The 16,250-nt window shown below is 56.7% G+C and overlaps 7 protein-coding genes across 7 annotated transcripts; 4 read left to right on the top strand and 3 right to left on the bottom strand.

The window, feature by feature from the left end:
* Window positions 1-1,866: 1,866 nt before the first annotated feature.
* On the top strand, window positions 1,867-3,980 carry PG994_012792 (ribosomal protein subunit S4; the record flags this gene model as incomplete). The annotated part of the gene is made up of 3 exons (XM_066864201.1): window positions 1,867-1,905; window positions 2,048-2,927; window positions 2,980-3,980. 3 exons carry the CDS (start codon window positions 1,867-1,869, stop codon window positions 3,978-3,980), a joined length of 1,920 nt encoding a protein of 639 aa, XP_066710349.1.
* Window positions 3,981-4,799: 819 nt separating this feature from the next.
* PG994_012791 (uncharacterized protein) lies at window positions 4,800-6,782 on the top strand (the record flags this gene model as incomplete). Its single annotated transcript, XM_066864200.1, has 1 exon — window positions 4,800-6,782. The coding sequence occupies one exon, from the start codon at window positions 4,800-4,802 to the stop codon at window positions 6,780-6,782; it is 1,983 nt and encodes a 660-aa protein (XP_066710348.1).
* Window positions 6,783-7,401: 619 nt separating this feature from the next.
* Window positions 7,402-8,284, top strand: PG994_012790 (uncharacterized protein; the record flags this gene model as incomplete). Its single annotated transcript, XM_066864199.1, has 2 exons — window positions 7,402-7,763; window positions 7,912-8,284. The coding sequence occupies 2 exons, from the start codon at window positions 7,402-7,404 to the stop codon at window positions 8,282-8,284; spliced, it is 735 nt and encodes a 244-aa protein (XP_066710347.1).
* Window positions 8,285-8,718: 434 nt separating this feature from the next.
* PG994_012789 (endo--beta-xylanase i precursor) lies at window positions 8,719-9,450 on the bottom strand (the record flags this gene model as incomplete). The annotated part of the gene is made up of 2 exons (XM_066864198.1): window positions 8,719-9,121; window positions 9,176-9,450. 2 exons carry the CDS (start codon window positions 9,448-9,450, stop codon window positions 8,719-8,721), a joined length of 678 nt encoding a protein of 225 aa, XP_066710346.1.
* A 1,981-nt stretch (window positions 9,451-11,431) lies between these two features.
* PG994_012788 (uncharacterized protein) lies at window positions 11,432-12,956 on the bottom strand (the record flags this gene model as incomplete). The annotated part of the gene is made up of 4 exons (XM_066864197.1): window positions 11,432-11,684; window positions 11,765-12,040; window positions 12,098-12,555; window positions 12,615-12,956. 4 exons carry the CDS (start codon window positions 12,954-12,956, stop codon window positions 11,432-11,434), a joined length of 1,329 nt encoding a protein of 442 aa, XP_066710345.1.
* A 717-nt stretch (window positions 12,957-13,673) lies between these two features.
* On the bottom strand, window positions 13,674-14,640 carry PG994_012787 (uncharacterized protein; the record flags this gene model as incomplete). Its single annotated transcript, XM_066864196.1, has 3 exons — window positions 13,674-13,799; window positions 13,878-14,188; window positions 14,268-14,640. The coding sequence occupies 3 exons, from the start codon at window positions 14,638-14,640 to the stop codon at window positions 13,674-13,676; spliced, it is 810 nt and encodes a 269-aa protein (XP_066710344.1).
* A 553-nt stretch (window positions 14,641-15,193) lies between these two features.
* Window positions 15,194-15,982, top strand: PG994_012786 (uncharacterized protein; the record flags this gene model as incomplete). The annotated part of the gene is made up of 1 exon (XM_066864195.1): window positions 15,194-15,982. The coding sequence occupies one exon, from the start codon at window positions 15,194-15,196 to the stop codon at window positions 15,980-15,982; it is 789 nt and encodes a 262-aa protein (XP_066710343.1).
* Window positions 15,983-16,250: the final 268 nt, after the last annotated feature.

The raw sequence follows: 16,250 nt of genomic DNA, 5'->3' as shown, positions 1-16,250 counted from the left end.
AACAAGCCTGTCCCCAAAACAAGCAAGCTCCCGGGCGTTAAGCCGGTGCTGATTTCCGAGGGCTTCCCTCTTTTTGAGAGTTTGTGCGAGCCAGTTCAAACGCTTCCATCAAGGAGCTGGATACAATGGTGTGGGAGAGTGGATGAACGTATCCCGGTTACAAGGAGGGGAAATATTACTTGCCTAGTGATGCGTTATGCTGCTAGCGAGGCAAGCGTCCCAATCTCTAGACACTGCTCCCAGGTGACATGTGATCAAGAAAGAGCAGGACCGCCTCGATGTTCAGTATGCCGGGATGACCCTCTTACTCGGCGGGAAAGCTGGCCATAACACCCCTCGAGAAGAGACACAGGAAAGTGAGCGCTCAAATTCGACGAGGCAAAAGGATTCTTGCATATTCTCAGTGATCACTGAACTAAATCACGAGAACGGAGCTGAGCGAGGGCCGCAGTTGTTAATGTGACAGAGGCCAAGTTCACGATCCCCTACGGGCCATATCGCAAGGACGGGAGGCTCAAGGATCCGGGTTCAATCTTCCTCGACACCGTGATGAACGGGCTGCGAGGAGTGGAAGTTTCTCAGTGGAAGTTTCTCAGCGAGATGGGGTTATCTGGCGACGATATCGAGAAACTTGTGGGGAAGGCCTAGGGCGAGGTGATGGGCCGAAGCTTCGTTGGTGTGTTCTTGGTGAGTGTAGCACACAGTTGGACCTTGGTCTTTTCATACTGATAGAGTTCGGCTGACAGCTGGTCTAGATAAATAGAGGGGTTGCGTGTGTATGCTCGGCAAAGGCCAGCTCAGGGTCCAGTCCAATCAAGCCTGTACTGCATATGACCCAAGTTTTGATCAGCCACTAGGTGAGGTTATCCCAAGGGGTAACGGCAGATGAGATATAAACAGTAGAACTAGGACTTGTCAATATAGATTGGCGTATGCAATCTATATGTAGTTGTTGACAGTATCGACGGTCTCGTGGTGTTTTGGTCAATCGGCTGATGTTTTGGGGTGACGTGTGATTCCCCCACGGAACCTATCGGATGCAGCTGATTAGAGGCAGTCAATAGCGTGGGTTTTAGTGGGCGCTGCCTCTGCTTGGTGGGGGTTGCCTCGTGAAATCAGCACCCTGGCCCCTGTAAAGTCAACTGAAGATGCAGGGCTGGAGTGTGCTGCCACTGATTGATAGGTCTAATACGCCCCGTCACCTAGCAACAGCCAACCACAACCACCAGACCACCCCAACCAGGTTTGGATGGTCCCTTCTGTGGCCCCCTCCCCAGCAGTGGTCATTTTGGGGAAATCGATATTTCCCGGGTGCAAGAATGGGCCATGGCAGCCAATTGATCAAACCAATTCCGATGCAACGGTCTCTGCTTGCCATCTTCACTTCCGAATAGATCCTGCTTCCTCTTCACGGTGACTGGCTGACTGACTACTGCCGACCCGACAAAGTGATATTTTTTTTCATCTGGTGGGATCTTGATCAGAGTAGTAGCAGGAGCAGCAGCAGGAGCAGCAGCATCCGCCGCCGCAAGTTGGCTTTCACAAGCCGACCCCGTCCGACCTCTCTCCGCGATCAATCGCCAATCAACAAACCTGAACTAAAAATTTCTCACTCTCCCATCCTCTCGACCCCTTCGCATAAACAACCCCCCTTCCTCGCGAAATCACCCCAATCAATCGCCCCCTCCGCCCAGTTCATGCAAACATGTCGGGCACCATGAGAGGCACTCCCAGTCGAGGCCAGAACAGAGGCGGCAATCCCTTCAACGGCAACAGCCCTGCCAACCCCAACTCCAACATCCCGCGCCCCGTCCCCAGACGCACCATACACAGCCTGTCCCGAATGATGCCGCTTCGGGCGTCAGCATGAGCGCCAGCAGACAAAAGCAGTCCAAGAGGGACGAGGTACGAACTTCCTACTTTCTTTGTTTTGGTCCCAGTGCCCTGCCTATCTGTCGCCAATTGCTTGATCCATTGTGATTGCTGCATTCAAACAGAACCCCCTTCAAGAACAAGAACCATGGATACTGACTACTACTACCGCCAGGCCATCCGCCGCAAACTCGAGAATGACCTCAACAAGAAGAAGCACACGACGGGCGGCCGCGGCGCTCGCATGTCCCGCAAGGCCCCGCCGGGCACCGTCCTCGCCCTCAAGCCGAGCCCGGCCCTGCAGATCAAGCCCAGCACCACCGTCTCCGAGGCCGCCCAGCTCATGGCCGCCAAGCGCGAGGACTGCGTGCTCGTCACCGACGACGACGACCGCATCGCCGGCATCTTCACCGCCAAGGACCTGGCCTTCCGCGTCGTCGGCACCGGCCTGATCGCCACCAAGGTCACCATCGCCGAGATCATGACCAAGAACCCCCTGTGCGCCCGCACCGACACGAGCGCCACCGACGCCCTCGACCTCATGGTCCGCAAGGGCTTCCGCCACCTGCCCGTCATGGACGAGAACCAGGACATCTCGGGCATCCTCGACATCACCAAGTGCTTCTACGACGCCATGGAGAAGCTCGAGCGCGCCTATTCCTCCTCGACCAAGCTCTACGCCGCGCTCGAGGGCGTCCAGTCCGAGCTCGGCACCAGCCAGCCCCAGCAGATCATCCAGTACGTCGAGGCCCTGCGCTCCAAGATGTCGGGCCCTACGCTCGAGTCGGTCCTGAACGGCATGCCCCCGACCACGGTCAGCGTGCGCACCTCGGTCAAGGAGGCCGCCCAGCTCATGAAGGAGAACCACACGACTGCCGTCTTGGTGCAGGACCAGGGTTCCATTACGGGTATCTTCACGAGCAAGGACGTCGTCCTCCGCGTCATCGCCCCGGGCCTCGACCCGGCCACCTGCAGCGTCGTGCGTGTCATGACGCCCCACCCGGACTTTGCGCCCATGGACATGAGCATCCAGGCCGCCCTCCGCAAGATGCACGGTATGTAAGCATGCATTACTTCTTGGGTTCTTATGCTAATGACGTTATGTAGACGGCCACTACCTCAACCTTCCGGTCATGAACGACCAGGGCGAGATTGTCGGCATGGTCGACGTGCTCAAGCTGACCTACGCCACCCTCGAGCAGGTCAACACCATGTCGACGGGCGACAGCGAGGGTCCGGCCTGGAACAAGTTCTGGCTCTCGATGGACAACGAGACGGAATCGATGGTCTCGGGCGACGGCTCCCACTCGCACATGCACACGGGCATGGCGTCGCATTCCATGGTGTCGCACAACATGGCGCGCGAGCGCGACCGCATTAATGATTCGCTGGCGCCGGGCGACTCAGCCTCGCACGTCGGCGCCGACTCTCCCGAGCACTCGGTCATGACTGGCAATCCCGAGCAGCAACACGCCGCCGAGATGCCTTTCGCCTTCAAGTTCAAGGCGCCCAGCGGCCGCGTGCACCGGCTCCAAGTCATTGCCAGCCAGGGCATCTCGGTCTTTGTGGCCAACATCAACTCCAAGCTGGGCTCCGAGATCGAGGCCATCGGTGGCGCGCCCGAGGTTGAAGACGGCCGCGTGGGCGCCAGCGGATACGCGCTCTCGTACCTCGACGACGAGGGCGACTCCGTCTCCATCACCACGGACCAAGACTTGCTGGAGGCCATCCTGCTGGCCCGCCAGCACCACCGCGAAAAGGTCGACCTGTTCGTCCACGACCCCAGCCAGCCGCCCGTTACGGTGGCGGCGCCGCAGCCCGTACCGGAGTTGCCCACGCCTCCGGCCAGCTCTGCCATCAGTGGCGGCGAGGCCCGGCGCAGACGCCACCACTACAGCGACGACGAAGACGAGAGCGAGGACGACGATATGGCTACCCTTAGGAGAAGGAAGAGCAGCAAGCACGGCCGCCATTCGTCTTCGGCGTCGTCGCAGGAGAAGGAGGTGATTGCGGGCGTGCCCAACGAGCTCCTGTTGCCGGGTGCGATCGTCACGTTGGCCGTCGTTATTATCGGCGTCTTCGCGATCTCCCGAGCCGGCAGCCGATAGACAGTCAGCTGGTAATTGATTTGCATTATCATGTGTCTGGAGTTTTGGCGGGTTGCACTTTTTCTCTCTCCCCTTGCGTTTGACTTTTTTGTTTATGAACCATGGCCTGTTACTACGGTAAAGGTCTGTGTCTACGCAGGTTGGAAGTAGTGGCGGTTGTATCGTGTATCGAAGTGTCGGGGTCGTAGATATCCATGTACTTAGAAGAGAGATCGGCACATATAGAATTAACCTTCACTTCTGAGAGCTGTTACTGTTGGGACGGTCGGATAGCCAGCATACACACTTGAACTACAATACCCATATGCTTTTCCGGCCCCTCGAGTAAACACATTCTGCTTCTATCTGAGGTCGTGCTTCTGTAGACTTGATTAACTTGGGCGTGAATTCAGTACTGCTCGGGAAACATGTTATTCCCTAGGACTCTACTAACAATGCAGTTAGTCATAGGGGAATTGGCCATCATTATGATTCATTATTCTTCACTTCGGGCTTGCCTCGCTATGGCAACAGCCGTTGTGATGGTGACTCAGACTGCCCAGGCGAACACATTAATCAGGCTCGTGCAAGGCAAGGCAAAGCAAGGCATGGGCATTATTCGGGACAAGTCTAACTCGAAAAAGCAAGGGCCGGCTTTTTTTCTAGCTACCCCGCTTGCCCAAAAGGGCGATTTCACTGGCCTCTCTCTCTCCAATATGCCATCATAAGCTTTGCTTTGGTGATGATTTAAAGCCATTGGAAACCCCAACCCAGCTGGACCAAATCCAACAGTACAGACAACTGCACTACTGTCCTCCAGGAAATCGAGGTGAGACCAACATGTTTAAGAAAAGGCCCGAGATCAAGAATCTGTCTCCCTTGCGGTCGTCTGACCGCCGCAAGCTGGCAGACCAAATCATCAAAGACTACGACATCCCTGTCCCCTCTTCGTCGGAGCCTGCGCCGGCCGAAGAAGCTGCTACTGCTGCTGCTGCTTCGTCATCGTCACCACCCTCATCACAACCGGCGACGTTATCATCACTCCGCAACTCTCTCCTGCCGGACTCGACTTCTAGCGCTCGCTTCACCACCACATCCGGCCCCAACCAGACATTGCTGATCGGCACCATTTACGTGGGCGCCCATCCGGGCCAGGATGAGAGGATCCTCTGGTTCCAGGTGGGGAAGGCGCCCAGAATGATCCCCACCGTCTACACGCTGTGGCAGAACCCGGACCTCGTGCCGCTGCTGCACACGCCCGACTTTGTGGTGGAGCAGAAGCTGGCGCACGGCTCCGACCTGATGGTGCCCGGACTGGTAAAGGCCCGGGGCTCGGCCTGGGACGCGCGGGCCAAGAAGGGGGCTGTCGTCGCCGTCGCGGGCCTGCGGCGGGACACGGTGCCCATGTGGGTGGGGACTTGCGACGTCGACGTGTGCCGGTTGGGGAATGATTTGCGTGGGCAGAAGGGTGTCGCCGTCAAGGGGCTGCACTGGGCCGGCGACGAGGTCTGGGGCTGGAGGCCGCTGAGCAGTGGCGGGCGGGAGGCGCCCGAAGCACTCGAGGGCTGGCCGGGCCTCGCGGAGGACATGACGAGCGCCATCAAGGATATGAAGCTGGAAGACGAGGAGGATCAAGAAGAGGGCGATGCCGACGACGGAGGAGGCATGGCCTTGACCAACAACAACGCTTCCAAAGATCCTCAGAAGCAGACGCGGGGAAGCGACTTGGCCGAGGTGGTGGACGTTCCGGAACCAACGACCAAGGAAGTGGACGACGCCTTCGTCCAGGCTTTCCTGTTCGCGCTGCACAAGGCCAAGGTGGACAACTCCGGTCCTCACTACGGGTTTGACTTTCCCATCCAGCCGTCGTATCTCATCTCCAGCATGATCCAGCCGCATCTCCGGCACCAGAACCCACACTACAACATCAAGAAGACGTCGTGGAAGAACGCCAAGAAGTTCATCAAACACCTGGACAAGCTCCGCCTGCTGAAGTCTAAAGATCGCAGCGGCGGCGAGACGGTCATTCTCGACATCGACTTTGACGATGCCCAGGTCGTCAACTTCCGGCCGTACACCCTTCCGAAGCCCAAACCGAAAGAAGCAACAGCAGCCGGGGAGCCCGACTCGGCGGCTTCTTCCTCCTTCAGCTCGGATCCGTCCGTGGGGCAGAAGATCACAATCCAGAACCTGTACCGCGTGTCGTCCAAGCTGGTGCCGACCTTGCTGCCGTCCAAGACGGACTTTTACAGCGGGGCCCAGATCGCCGCCGCGGTGAAGACGTACATCGAGCAGCACCCGGACCTGGTGGGCGGTCAGGGGGCCTCGAGCATCAAACTCGACCCCTTCCTCGCCAATAACGTGCTGGGCTCGAACCCGACCCCCGACGACCAGCGGGCCCTCGCGACGGGGCGCATCATGCGCGGCGCGCTCCAGCGTCGCATTGTCGACGACTCTAACCTCTGCCAGCCGTACCACTTGATCGTCCGCGGCGACAGCAACAACACATCGGAAAAGAAGCCCAAGTCGGGCCCGCCGCCGCAGATCCACCTTAGCATCGAGAAGCGTACGGGCACCAAGGTGGTGACCAAGATCACCAACCTCGAGCCCTTCTTCATCGACCCGCAGCTGGTGGCGCCGGAGCTGCAGAAGAAATGCGCCGGCTCGGCCAGCGTGGGGCAGCTGACGGGCGGGCGGCCCGGGTTACTCGAGGTCGTGGTCCAGGGCGACCAGCGCAAGATCATTATTGGGGATGTGCTCGCGCGGCGCGGGGTCGATCCGCGGTGGGTCGACGTCGTGGATAAGACCAAGGGGAAGAAGTGAGGCGATGTATAAGGCAATGTAGATTACGATCAATGGGATACAGCTTCACACACAGGCACATTTTCTGTAGTACATGACGGACGAGGGCTGGAGGTAGGGGGCTCTTTGATGTGCTTCTTTCTTCTTCTTTTCTTTCCCTTTTTCTTTTTTCTTTTCTTTTTGTTTTCTTTGCATGACTGGAACCCAACTTCCATATTGTGTCTTTGCTGGCAATACACACAATCGTAATTCCTCTGCTGGTAATGAGCATCACATCGGCCTGGCTCAGCTCGGATGTGTCTTCAAGGAGGTATCTACTTATGATGGCCCGAAACATGTATGTTGATCTTGATGCCTAAGGTGCTAATGCTGGGAAGATGATGAGACTGTTTCGTTCAGGCTCGGACAAGATGTAGCCCGTGTTCCCTCTGGACTGGCTTTCATCTGCGTTCAGTCTCGGCCACCCGAGGGTGATTTCTGTCCGTAATCAGCGGATGCAGCTATCCTCATTGGGATAGCGCCGCTTACGACGTCACGTAAACCCGCCGTGCTGGACTGCATTCTGGTTGATGTCAGCAATGAACGTCGATTCAACTGGGAGTCCGAGGCTGCACTTACATCAACCACAAGTCCAGCCACGATGTCTCAATTAGTGGCCGCGGCTTGCACAGCATGCGCCAAGGCGAAGCACAAATGCGGAAAGCAGAAGCCTGCATGCCTGAGGTGCCATAAAAGAGGCGCCAGGTGCGCCTATCCCCCAGAGAAGCCCAGTGCTTTCGTGCTGGTCGCAGACAGCAGTTCGTCGACGCTTCCATTTACTGCTTCTACTGCCGTCTCGCTTGAACACGGCCATCAGCCGTATCAGCAGGAGAGCTTTGAATCTTCTTTGTTTGGATATTTGGCAAGCGAAGGAGCAAGCATTACCGTCCAAGGTGTTGCTGATCTAGAGACCGTGTCGATGTTCCCAGACAGTCGGGCCGAGTTCCAGATGACCACGAACTGGTTTGCTGGCCCCGACACATGAACAGCCTGCCTAATGCCGCCGACCGCCGCGTAAACTTACAGCACGGCCGATTTGGACACGTATGCTAAGACCACGCTGGCCTGGCTGCATGACAACAAGTGCTGCTAGTGCTAATGCTAGTGCCAGGCCCGGCGGCGACAACCTGGTCTGGCAGACCTGGATCATGGCCGAGTGCGTGCGGCGCACCTGGGTCGTCATCTCGGGCATCCAGGCCATATACCTCATTGCCCGCCAGAACGACAGTGCGTTCATTCATCCCGTGCATGGGCGGCATGATGGTGACGACGCGGAAAGGGCCGTGGGAGGCGGTCTCGGCCCAGGAGTGGCTCCGGATCTGCGCCGGGGTCAATGTCGGACTGGTGCAGATGGCAGAGGCGCATACCCAGTTCTCTGGCCCGGCCACGATGGGCACGAAAGACACCGGCGATTTCATCAGTTTGCTCTCCTCGTGGGCCACGGCGAACACCAGCTATCGGTATCGGAATGGCAACTCCCTTGACGTGATTAGTCTCCAGGCCCATGGAGGTTGCTTTCGCTCCCCTCATGGCCACGCTTATCGAATTTCACTTGGGACAAAAGCATAAGGTATTAGGGTCTAAGTAAAAAGCTGGTGATCCTATACAGGAAATCTACCAGAAGGTTGTTATAAGTTTTTACACTAAGGCAGCCAAGGTGCTATATACAGGTGAACCAGTGCCCGTCTTGAAGAAAAAGTAAAGTAAGTCCGCAACCAGCGGCGTCGGGTCTATGTGCCCAACCAGACAGCAGCAGAGTTCTGCCCTACTGACCGTCTGTTGTTGTCATTGTTGCTCCAGGCTTTGGTTAAAAGAATATCCCTTTGCCACGATGTCATCAAACCCCTTCTTTTCTTCCTTCCCGTCTGTCCAGGAAGTCCTATCCTGGGCGTGTGCAACGCTCAAGGCTGGACTGGACTTAAGAGACGGTGATGGAGGCGGAGCCGGAGCTGAAGTAGCCCTCGGTGGCGACAATCTGGTAATCGAAGGAGCCGAGGTTCATGCCGTGCTGCTTCCAGGCGTTGAAGTGGCAGGCCGTGTTGACGCTGCCGCTGGAGCGCTTGCTGGTGCGGACGGACCAGTACTGCTGGAAGTTCTTGTTGTTGCCCTCGATCGAGGGCGCGTTGGTGCGGGTGCTCTCGAGGATGTCGTAGTTGGAGCCGTCGCACGTGACGGAGCCCTTCTTCTGCGCGCCCGAGGACGGGTTGTAGGTGCCAAAGTTCTCGACGATGTAGTACTCGACCAGGGGGTTCCTGGACCAGCCGTAGACGGAGAGGTAGCTGTTGCCGTTGGGGGTGTAGCTGCCGGAGTAGTTGATGGTTCTGGTGTGTGTGTTAGCATGGAACTAATTAAAGAATAGTAACAGAGTGTCTTACCGGGCGGAACCGGGGTTGAAACCCTTGCCGGCAACAAAGTTGCCCTTGTTGCCGCTCCACTTGACCGAATACTGGCCAGCGTTGCCGTTGGTGTACTGGATCTGGCCCTGGCCGTCGGTCCAGAAGGAGTAGTAGAAGCCGTTGTTGGTGCCGGTCTGGCTCTGGGTGATGGTCTGGCGCTCGACGAGGTCGCGGGTCTCGACGTCGGCGGCGGGGGCGGCCATGGCGCCGGCAGCGGCCGAGACGGCGGTGATGAAGGTGGTGAAGGAGACCATTTTGAAGGTTTGGTAGGTAGGTTGGATCGGCTAGCGAAGGTGGTGCAAAAGTAGCAAGTGAGAAACGAAACAAAAGTGTATGATCGACAACGGGTGATCGACGGATGGCTGGTTGGGCTGTGGGATGAGACGAAAAGAAGGTATAAGCGACGGGGAGACGGACGCGATTATATATCTGCCCTCGCGACTCTCGAGTGCTCCCAAATGATCTCCTCCAAGTCGTACCAGCTCATGACTCGATGCAACGCTGCCTCCCCCCCTTCCATTCCTGTTCCTATTCCCGTTCTCGCTCCCAGGGCCTCGGGTGGGTTCGCCTATACCTCGAACCAGCCAAGTGGGAGGTCCAAGTCGGCCCAAGGACGCAAGGCGATTGGTGGAATAGGCTTACAAGAAGGGGGCAGGGGTTCCCTGATGGACCCGGCTTTTGGGGCAGATTGCCGGGAGCTGGTTTGGTCGGTATTCTGAAGCGCTCGAATGAGGCCAGGGCCGCCGGGGGGGGGGGGAGGAGGACTCGGGCTGTTGTCTCCTTGCCAGGTCCAGGATTCCATGATTCGTGGAACGTTGGCCCATGATCCTGACCCGACCTGGTAATTTGATAGCATCACTGACAGCGCAGACGGAGATATTCTGCCGTGGTGTCGTTGTCGACAGTTCAACGGTAGTTGTTCATGATCATACGTACTTGCTGATCATGTCGGCTAGGGCAGTCGCAGTCGCCGCATTGAGGAAAAGCTCCAGTTCGGGTCCTACTGCTACACGGGACGCATCCACTGTTGATTGCCCTGGAAGGTTTCATTGCCAGGCCCCAACTGCCGAATGCGTGCACAGTGCCAAGCAACGGTCCATCTGGATTGGGCTGGTGATCTGATCTCGCAAATCACTGAGCATCAATCGGATCATCGGGATCATCGAAATGTAGTAGCGCAATACAAGGCATCGATTGATAGCTGACAGCCACGCTGAAAGCCAAGTCTGCACAGTTGGCTTGGGCTCTTTCAGCCTCTGTCGGGAATTGATTAAGTCGCAGGTGCCCTCCATACCTGCTGCATACATCACCCAGAGCTTCAGTCAACGACAAGCCACAATCCAACCTCGGGAGACAAACCAATGGATGATGCATCACTCCCCAACGTCCTTTCATTTGCCTTGGTCGCTCCATTCTCTCGCCATGTCATCTCATCTCCCAGCCGAAGAAGTTATGGCGCATCTGAAACGATGGTGGCCCCGTTGTCGGTGGGTAATGCTAAGCCCAAAGCAGACGGTAACGACGAGATTGCTAGGGAGAGGATGGGGAAAGACAGTGGACCGGCCAGTGCCCGTAAAATGATTTTCCCACCTGTCAAACTCCCGAGGAGGGTCTGTTGTTATCATGGAAACAGAACCGCCATGCCCATTCCGTCCCGGGGGCCATCCCCCATTCAATCGAGACCCCCACCCGGGAGGGGCCCGAGCAAGGGGCTAGCGATTTCAACAGGACTGCTGGTTCTGTGATGACAGTCAATCTTTGGCCAGTTGTCGACAGATGAATCAGCGGTCGAAAGAATAGATGCAAAAGACAAAATGGCCTGTTCTAGTGTTCATTTAATCGTCAACATGTTCTGGTGCTGGTTATCGCGTTCGAGATCTACTAATCCAGAGTCTTCTAGTACCAAAGGAACGAGCCTTGCCACACTTGGGTCCAGGGGGCATAATAGCGCCACTTCACGGTCGCAGGACAAGCAAACCACCTTCCTTCCTGGAACCATCCTTGCCGCCCGCAACAGAGGGATAAGGAGAGAGATAGTACCCCCACGGTCGTTCGGGCTGACGTCCCGGACGGCGTGCGAAGTTAGCACTCCTTACATGATGGCACTATGCTGATTGGGAAATCATTGCTAGAGTATGGCTTGTTGTTGCCATGCTTTATGACGACCTGCATTGTCCAGCTAGTAAACATGTAGCAAACACTCACGGCATTTGATCGCGGTGTTCTGAGGATCGGCTACTTGCTGTATTGTTGGCAAACATCCGGCCTAGCATCAAGCAAGGACGGTACTCTTGGTCGCGCCGTCGGGCATCCTGGCGCGCAGATCAGACCCGGGTGCACCCGGCCATCTATCCCGTCGTTCCAGTTCGGCTGGTACGGCAGCTGGTTGATCGTCATGTACAGGTATCCGTCCCATCCCACATTCGCCGAGTCGGGCCAAATGATGCGCGGGTCCCTCACAAAAGGCACCGTCTGGCCCAGCGTGGAGCTATCATGGCCACACACACACGTCCCAGCGTCAGCAAGTTTACAATAAGGAGAAGCCAGACTGTCGCAAAACAAACTTACTTGTAGATGAAGATACCGTTGTGCTCCGGCATGAGCATGTACACATTGCCCAAGCTGTCGCCGGTGAACCCGTTGGCGTTGCCTCCCCTCTGCCCGAGGCTCTTGACATTGTCAAAGGCCGCCTTGAGAGCTTGCGGGTCTTTGCTAAGGTTGGCCCGTAGATACTTGGTTTCGATGGAGTAGAGGGAGTCGGACGTCAGCGGCGAATAGTACATAACCTGTGATGGCTCTCTCCAATCAGCTCCATTTTCTGATACATCTCCTTGGACAAGCATGCTTCAAGAAGAGGAGGAGGTAGGAAGAAAGGTGAGGCACCCACATCACCATACAGACTCAACTCGGCCCCATCGAGACCCTCCTGCTGGAAATTGACCGCCCGCCCCTTCCGGCGCAGGTAGAACGGCAAGCCCTGGTAGCTCGGCACCGTCTGGACGACCCGCAGTGTGCTGGGGTGCTGGTCCAGCTGCCGCCAGCTCTCGCCCGTGCCCAGGTCCAGCACGATGAACCCGTTGCGCCCCCTCGTCGGAGCTGTCGACAATGTACGCGATGCCGCCTTCAGAAATGTTGCGCCGCAGGTCGAACCGCAGGTCATTCATGTACGAGTCCGGGTAGTGCACGTCGACGGGAAAGGTGTATGTCCGAGCCACGGTGTCGGTCGTGAGGTTGATGGCCACCAGCTTCGGCCCACCGGGCGCCGCGTACGGCATCGCCGGCGATGAGGTGGATGCGTTCACCGTCGGCCGTCCGGTGTCGAGAACCCACAGCGTGTCGTCGGGCGTCACGTACAGCGCCTGCACGCTGATGAAGTGCGTCGAGTCCGCACTGCCGAACGGGACTCCCGCCATGCCACCATCAAGTACGAGCCCCGCGGGGGCGTGTTGAGCTCCAGGCTGGGGTACGGTGCCTCGGCCGTGAGGTTCACGACCTCGCCGAGCGTGTAGGTGTAGTCGCCCCGCGTGTAGCAGGTGAAAACGCGCCCCCGCTGCGACACGGCCAGGCCGATCGGCCACTGGTCGTAGAAGTAGTGGTACTCCTCGACGGGCGGGCCGTAGGTGCCCGTGTCGATGCGGACGTTGTGGGCGCCCGTGGTGGACAGGGTGCTGTTAAGGGACACCGGGAAGCCTGGGGGCTGCGGCAGTTGTGCCAAACCCGCGCCTGCTAACAATAAGGTGAGGGGGTGAATTGCCTTCATTGTGTTGTCGGATCGTCGTAGGCCAAGCAAGATCTTTCAGGTGTGCGACAATCGAATGGCCAAGGATGTGCCGCCTTTTCACTGAGTTCAGGGGCGCATTGAAGAACCTCAATCAGACCGGGTGAGAACATGCATATGTTGTGTGACTCCCCCGCCCACCGGGAGATCGGCAAACCGATGCAGGATGCGCACGCATGAATCGGCCAGCAATCGGCAAGTAATCTGCAGCGGTGATTACCACGTCTGACGGATTTGGCCATCATGGTGCATCTACCCGGAGTCCATGACGTTGTGCGGTGGTATGGGCCCGCGGGGTGTTCGGCCAACATGCCACTAATTACAGTCTACCCGGCATATTGAGCACCGAGTAGGTGATGACTATTCTGCCATCCTTTTTGACTCATGGTAGTACCCGCGAAGTTTCCCGGCAGGGTGTCACGAATGACGCTTCGAAGCCTAAGTTAGGTAATTAGGCGATTGAGGGGCTGGCAACTCCGAATATTCACTGGTCGGCATACTTCTTCGGTACCATCTACTACGCATCGAGGCGTCGGTTCCCGCCAACATTTCCACCCCACCCAATCTTCATTTCTAATTGTACCCGCCAAAGTTCTTGCATGTGGACTGTAGTTTAGTTGATGGGCAAGCTAGATCCTTCAAATAACCATGGTGACCTGCTCGTTGGTCAGCAACAGTACTTCAGCCTGGACTGGGTCCTCACTTCTCAATCACTCCTTTGAGAAAGCCGTCGAGGCCAAGGGCATCGATTCCTCCTCTCAGTTCCAGCATGCGGCTGTGGGCGCCAAGGTGAACTTTCCATTCCTCCAGGTTGCCCATTAGGTACTGCGATTGGTGCGAAGAATGTCAGTCTCGAATTGGATGTTCGACGTGGTTGTCATTCAAGTCAAGCAGCCCTCTTACCGACTCGGTGAGCAACACCATTACCATGGAGATGGTGGCATCACTAGCCCTCCGATGCTCAGACGCCACACATTTGTTGACCCATTGGATGCACTGCTCCTTATAGATCATGTAGGTGTCAGTGTAGCTTCCTGGTCTGCAGATACCTTCCAAACTCCGGCAAGCCTGGAGCAGCAGTGCTGCAAGGAGACCAGGGTCAGCCAGCGCGAATGGCAGCCAGCAATTCATCTGCATACGGGTGAACCCAAGAGGAGCACTGCTGCCAGCCTCGTGGCAATGACCCCTATTGAACAGAATGACATGGTGGATATCTGGGCTCATATGTCAGACCAACTCCTTGCGGTCAAAAGGACAAAAAAGCAAAGGACAAGAGGAGTAAGGAAAGCATACAATGATCAAGCAGGGAGGTTTCCTGGGCAGAGAGTGCATGGACCGGGTTCCATTGCGGCTCTATGGCCGAGAAGGATGGGACATGCGCTGTTTGAGGCCATTGAGCTGCTTGGCGCTTCTCATCCTCTTCGCCCTCTTGCGCGCGAGGCCGGCTTGCCGTGGTGGGGTCGCTCATGATTTGGATGCGCCGGTGCATTCGGCACGGGGCTCTCTCTTTAGGTGTCGGGCGAGTCCTGGCCGCCCGCCGAGAACGGATTTCCTTGGCAGCATGCGATCGGATCTGGCTAAGACTTCTAGGGGTTGAGGCTTCACTCGGATGGGCCGTGTTGATGAAGAGAAAGCCGATGGGCGGCTGGGTCTCCGAGTGCGTCATGATGCTTGACTCTCATTCTTATCTGCTGGTGACGAATATGTCGGGGCGGGCGCCGCTCTTTGGTCGCAACTTCTTTGCTGGAGGCTTTGCCCAAAGAAGCATTTGTTGAACGTGCTGCTGACAGACGTCACGATGAGTGAAGATCAGGTAAGACCACCCATCTCCCGTCGGCCCCCGTTTATCGCCGAACAAATTCCTAAACTGGACTAGTTGGCCCGCTAATAGGGGGCCAGTCCATCCCGGCCTTGTTAGAGCCCCGGGACGTGCATTCTCACTGCATGGCCCACAGCCGAACAACTTCCTGAATGGGCAACCCGACTCCTGCATCCTTGCGATGGCCTCTTGGCCGTTTCCAGATGCGGTGTTGGTGTGAGAGCTGGACGATTCCCGGGCTAGGCCAAGTCGCAATTACTAAGGTGTGGCCGACTATAAAGACACATCAGAGTCACTTCAAGAAACTGTTGATGGCACATTGGCAAGTTTTGCTGCCATACTTGTGCTTGATACGTTCTCTCGATCTCCTACTTCTCGCAGTACCTAATCAATCCTAAAAATGGCTGGCCATCATCCCACCGCAGTCCCAACGGGTTCCCTGGTCCTCATCACTGGAATCACTTCATACGTTGCTTCGTACACAGCCAAGGATCTACTCGAGCGCGGCTACCGCGGCCGCGGTGTCGTACGCAATCTCCCCCAGGCCGCTTGGCTCACCGAAGAGCTGTTTGCCTCCTTTACCGAAGCCGGCGTTTTCGACCTCGTGGAGATCCCGGACTTGGCGGCTCCGAATGCGTTCCACGGCATCATTTTCGAAAGTCGGCCCAGCGCTATAATCCACACCGCCACGCCCATGAGTTTCGACCCGGACCCCAGCAATGTGATTACGCCCGTCGTCCAAACCATCTCGAGCCTACTCCAAGCGGCGGCCCTCGTGCCCAGTGCGCAGAGGTTCGTCTACACCTCCTCCATTGGTGCTGCGTACTCGCCCCGAGTTGCGATCCCGGCCATCTTGACAAAAGACGTGTGGAACGATGCCGCAATAGAAGCAGCTTGGTCTCCGCCGCCGTATATGCCCGAGCGAGGTGGTAAAGTGTATGCTGCGAGCAAAGTGGAGGCCGAACGGGTCATGTTCCGGTTTATTGAAGACACGAATCCTGGGTTCACGGTCTCATCAGTGAACCCAATCTTCATACTGGGGCCGGTCATGCACAAGCGCCATCTGCAAGGCTCGGCAGGCTGGGTTCGTAACGTCTACCACGGCGAGCCGAGAGTGAGTGGTGTGAAACCTTTTGGTGGGTGTATATTGCATTTCCTCGTGCTAGTAATGCAATACATTGACAGCTAACGTACCCCACGGTTCAACTGACCACACGGTCCAACTAATCATTTTCCCGCAATTCTTAATAAAATCAGTGTCCAAAAGTCTGCGCAAGGGCCACTTTCAGCCGATTCCCCCCTCTAATACCACCTATGTTTAAATATTAATAATATACCTAAATTAATAGAGAATTTAATAAAAGTTTATATTATTACGTAGCTAATTTAATAAATTTTAATAATAATTATACCAGCCCTTAACGCGACGTATAGTAAAAAGGCGACGAAGGAGAGAA

This window comes from Apiospora phragmitis (assembly GCF_038363925.1).
Source record: "Apiospora phragmitis strain CBS 135458 chromosome Unknown utg000010l:1.0-9815664.0:9184709.0-9829525.0, whole genome shotgun sequence".
NCBI classification, from domain to species: domain Eukaryota; kingdom Fungi; phylum Ascomycota; class Sordariomycetes; order Amphisphaeriales; family Apiosporaceae; genus Apiospora; species Apiospora phragmitis.
The sequence above is the reverse complement of the archived record's forward strand: the minus strand, read 5'-3'. Positions and strand labels throughout refer to the sequence as shown.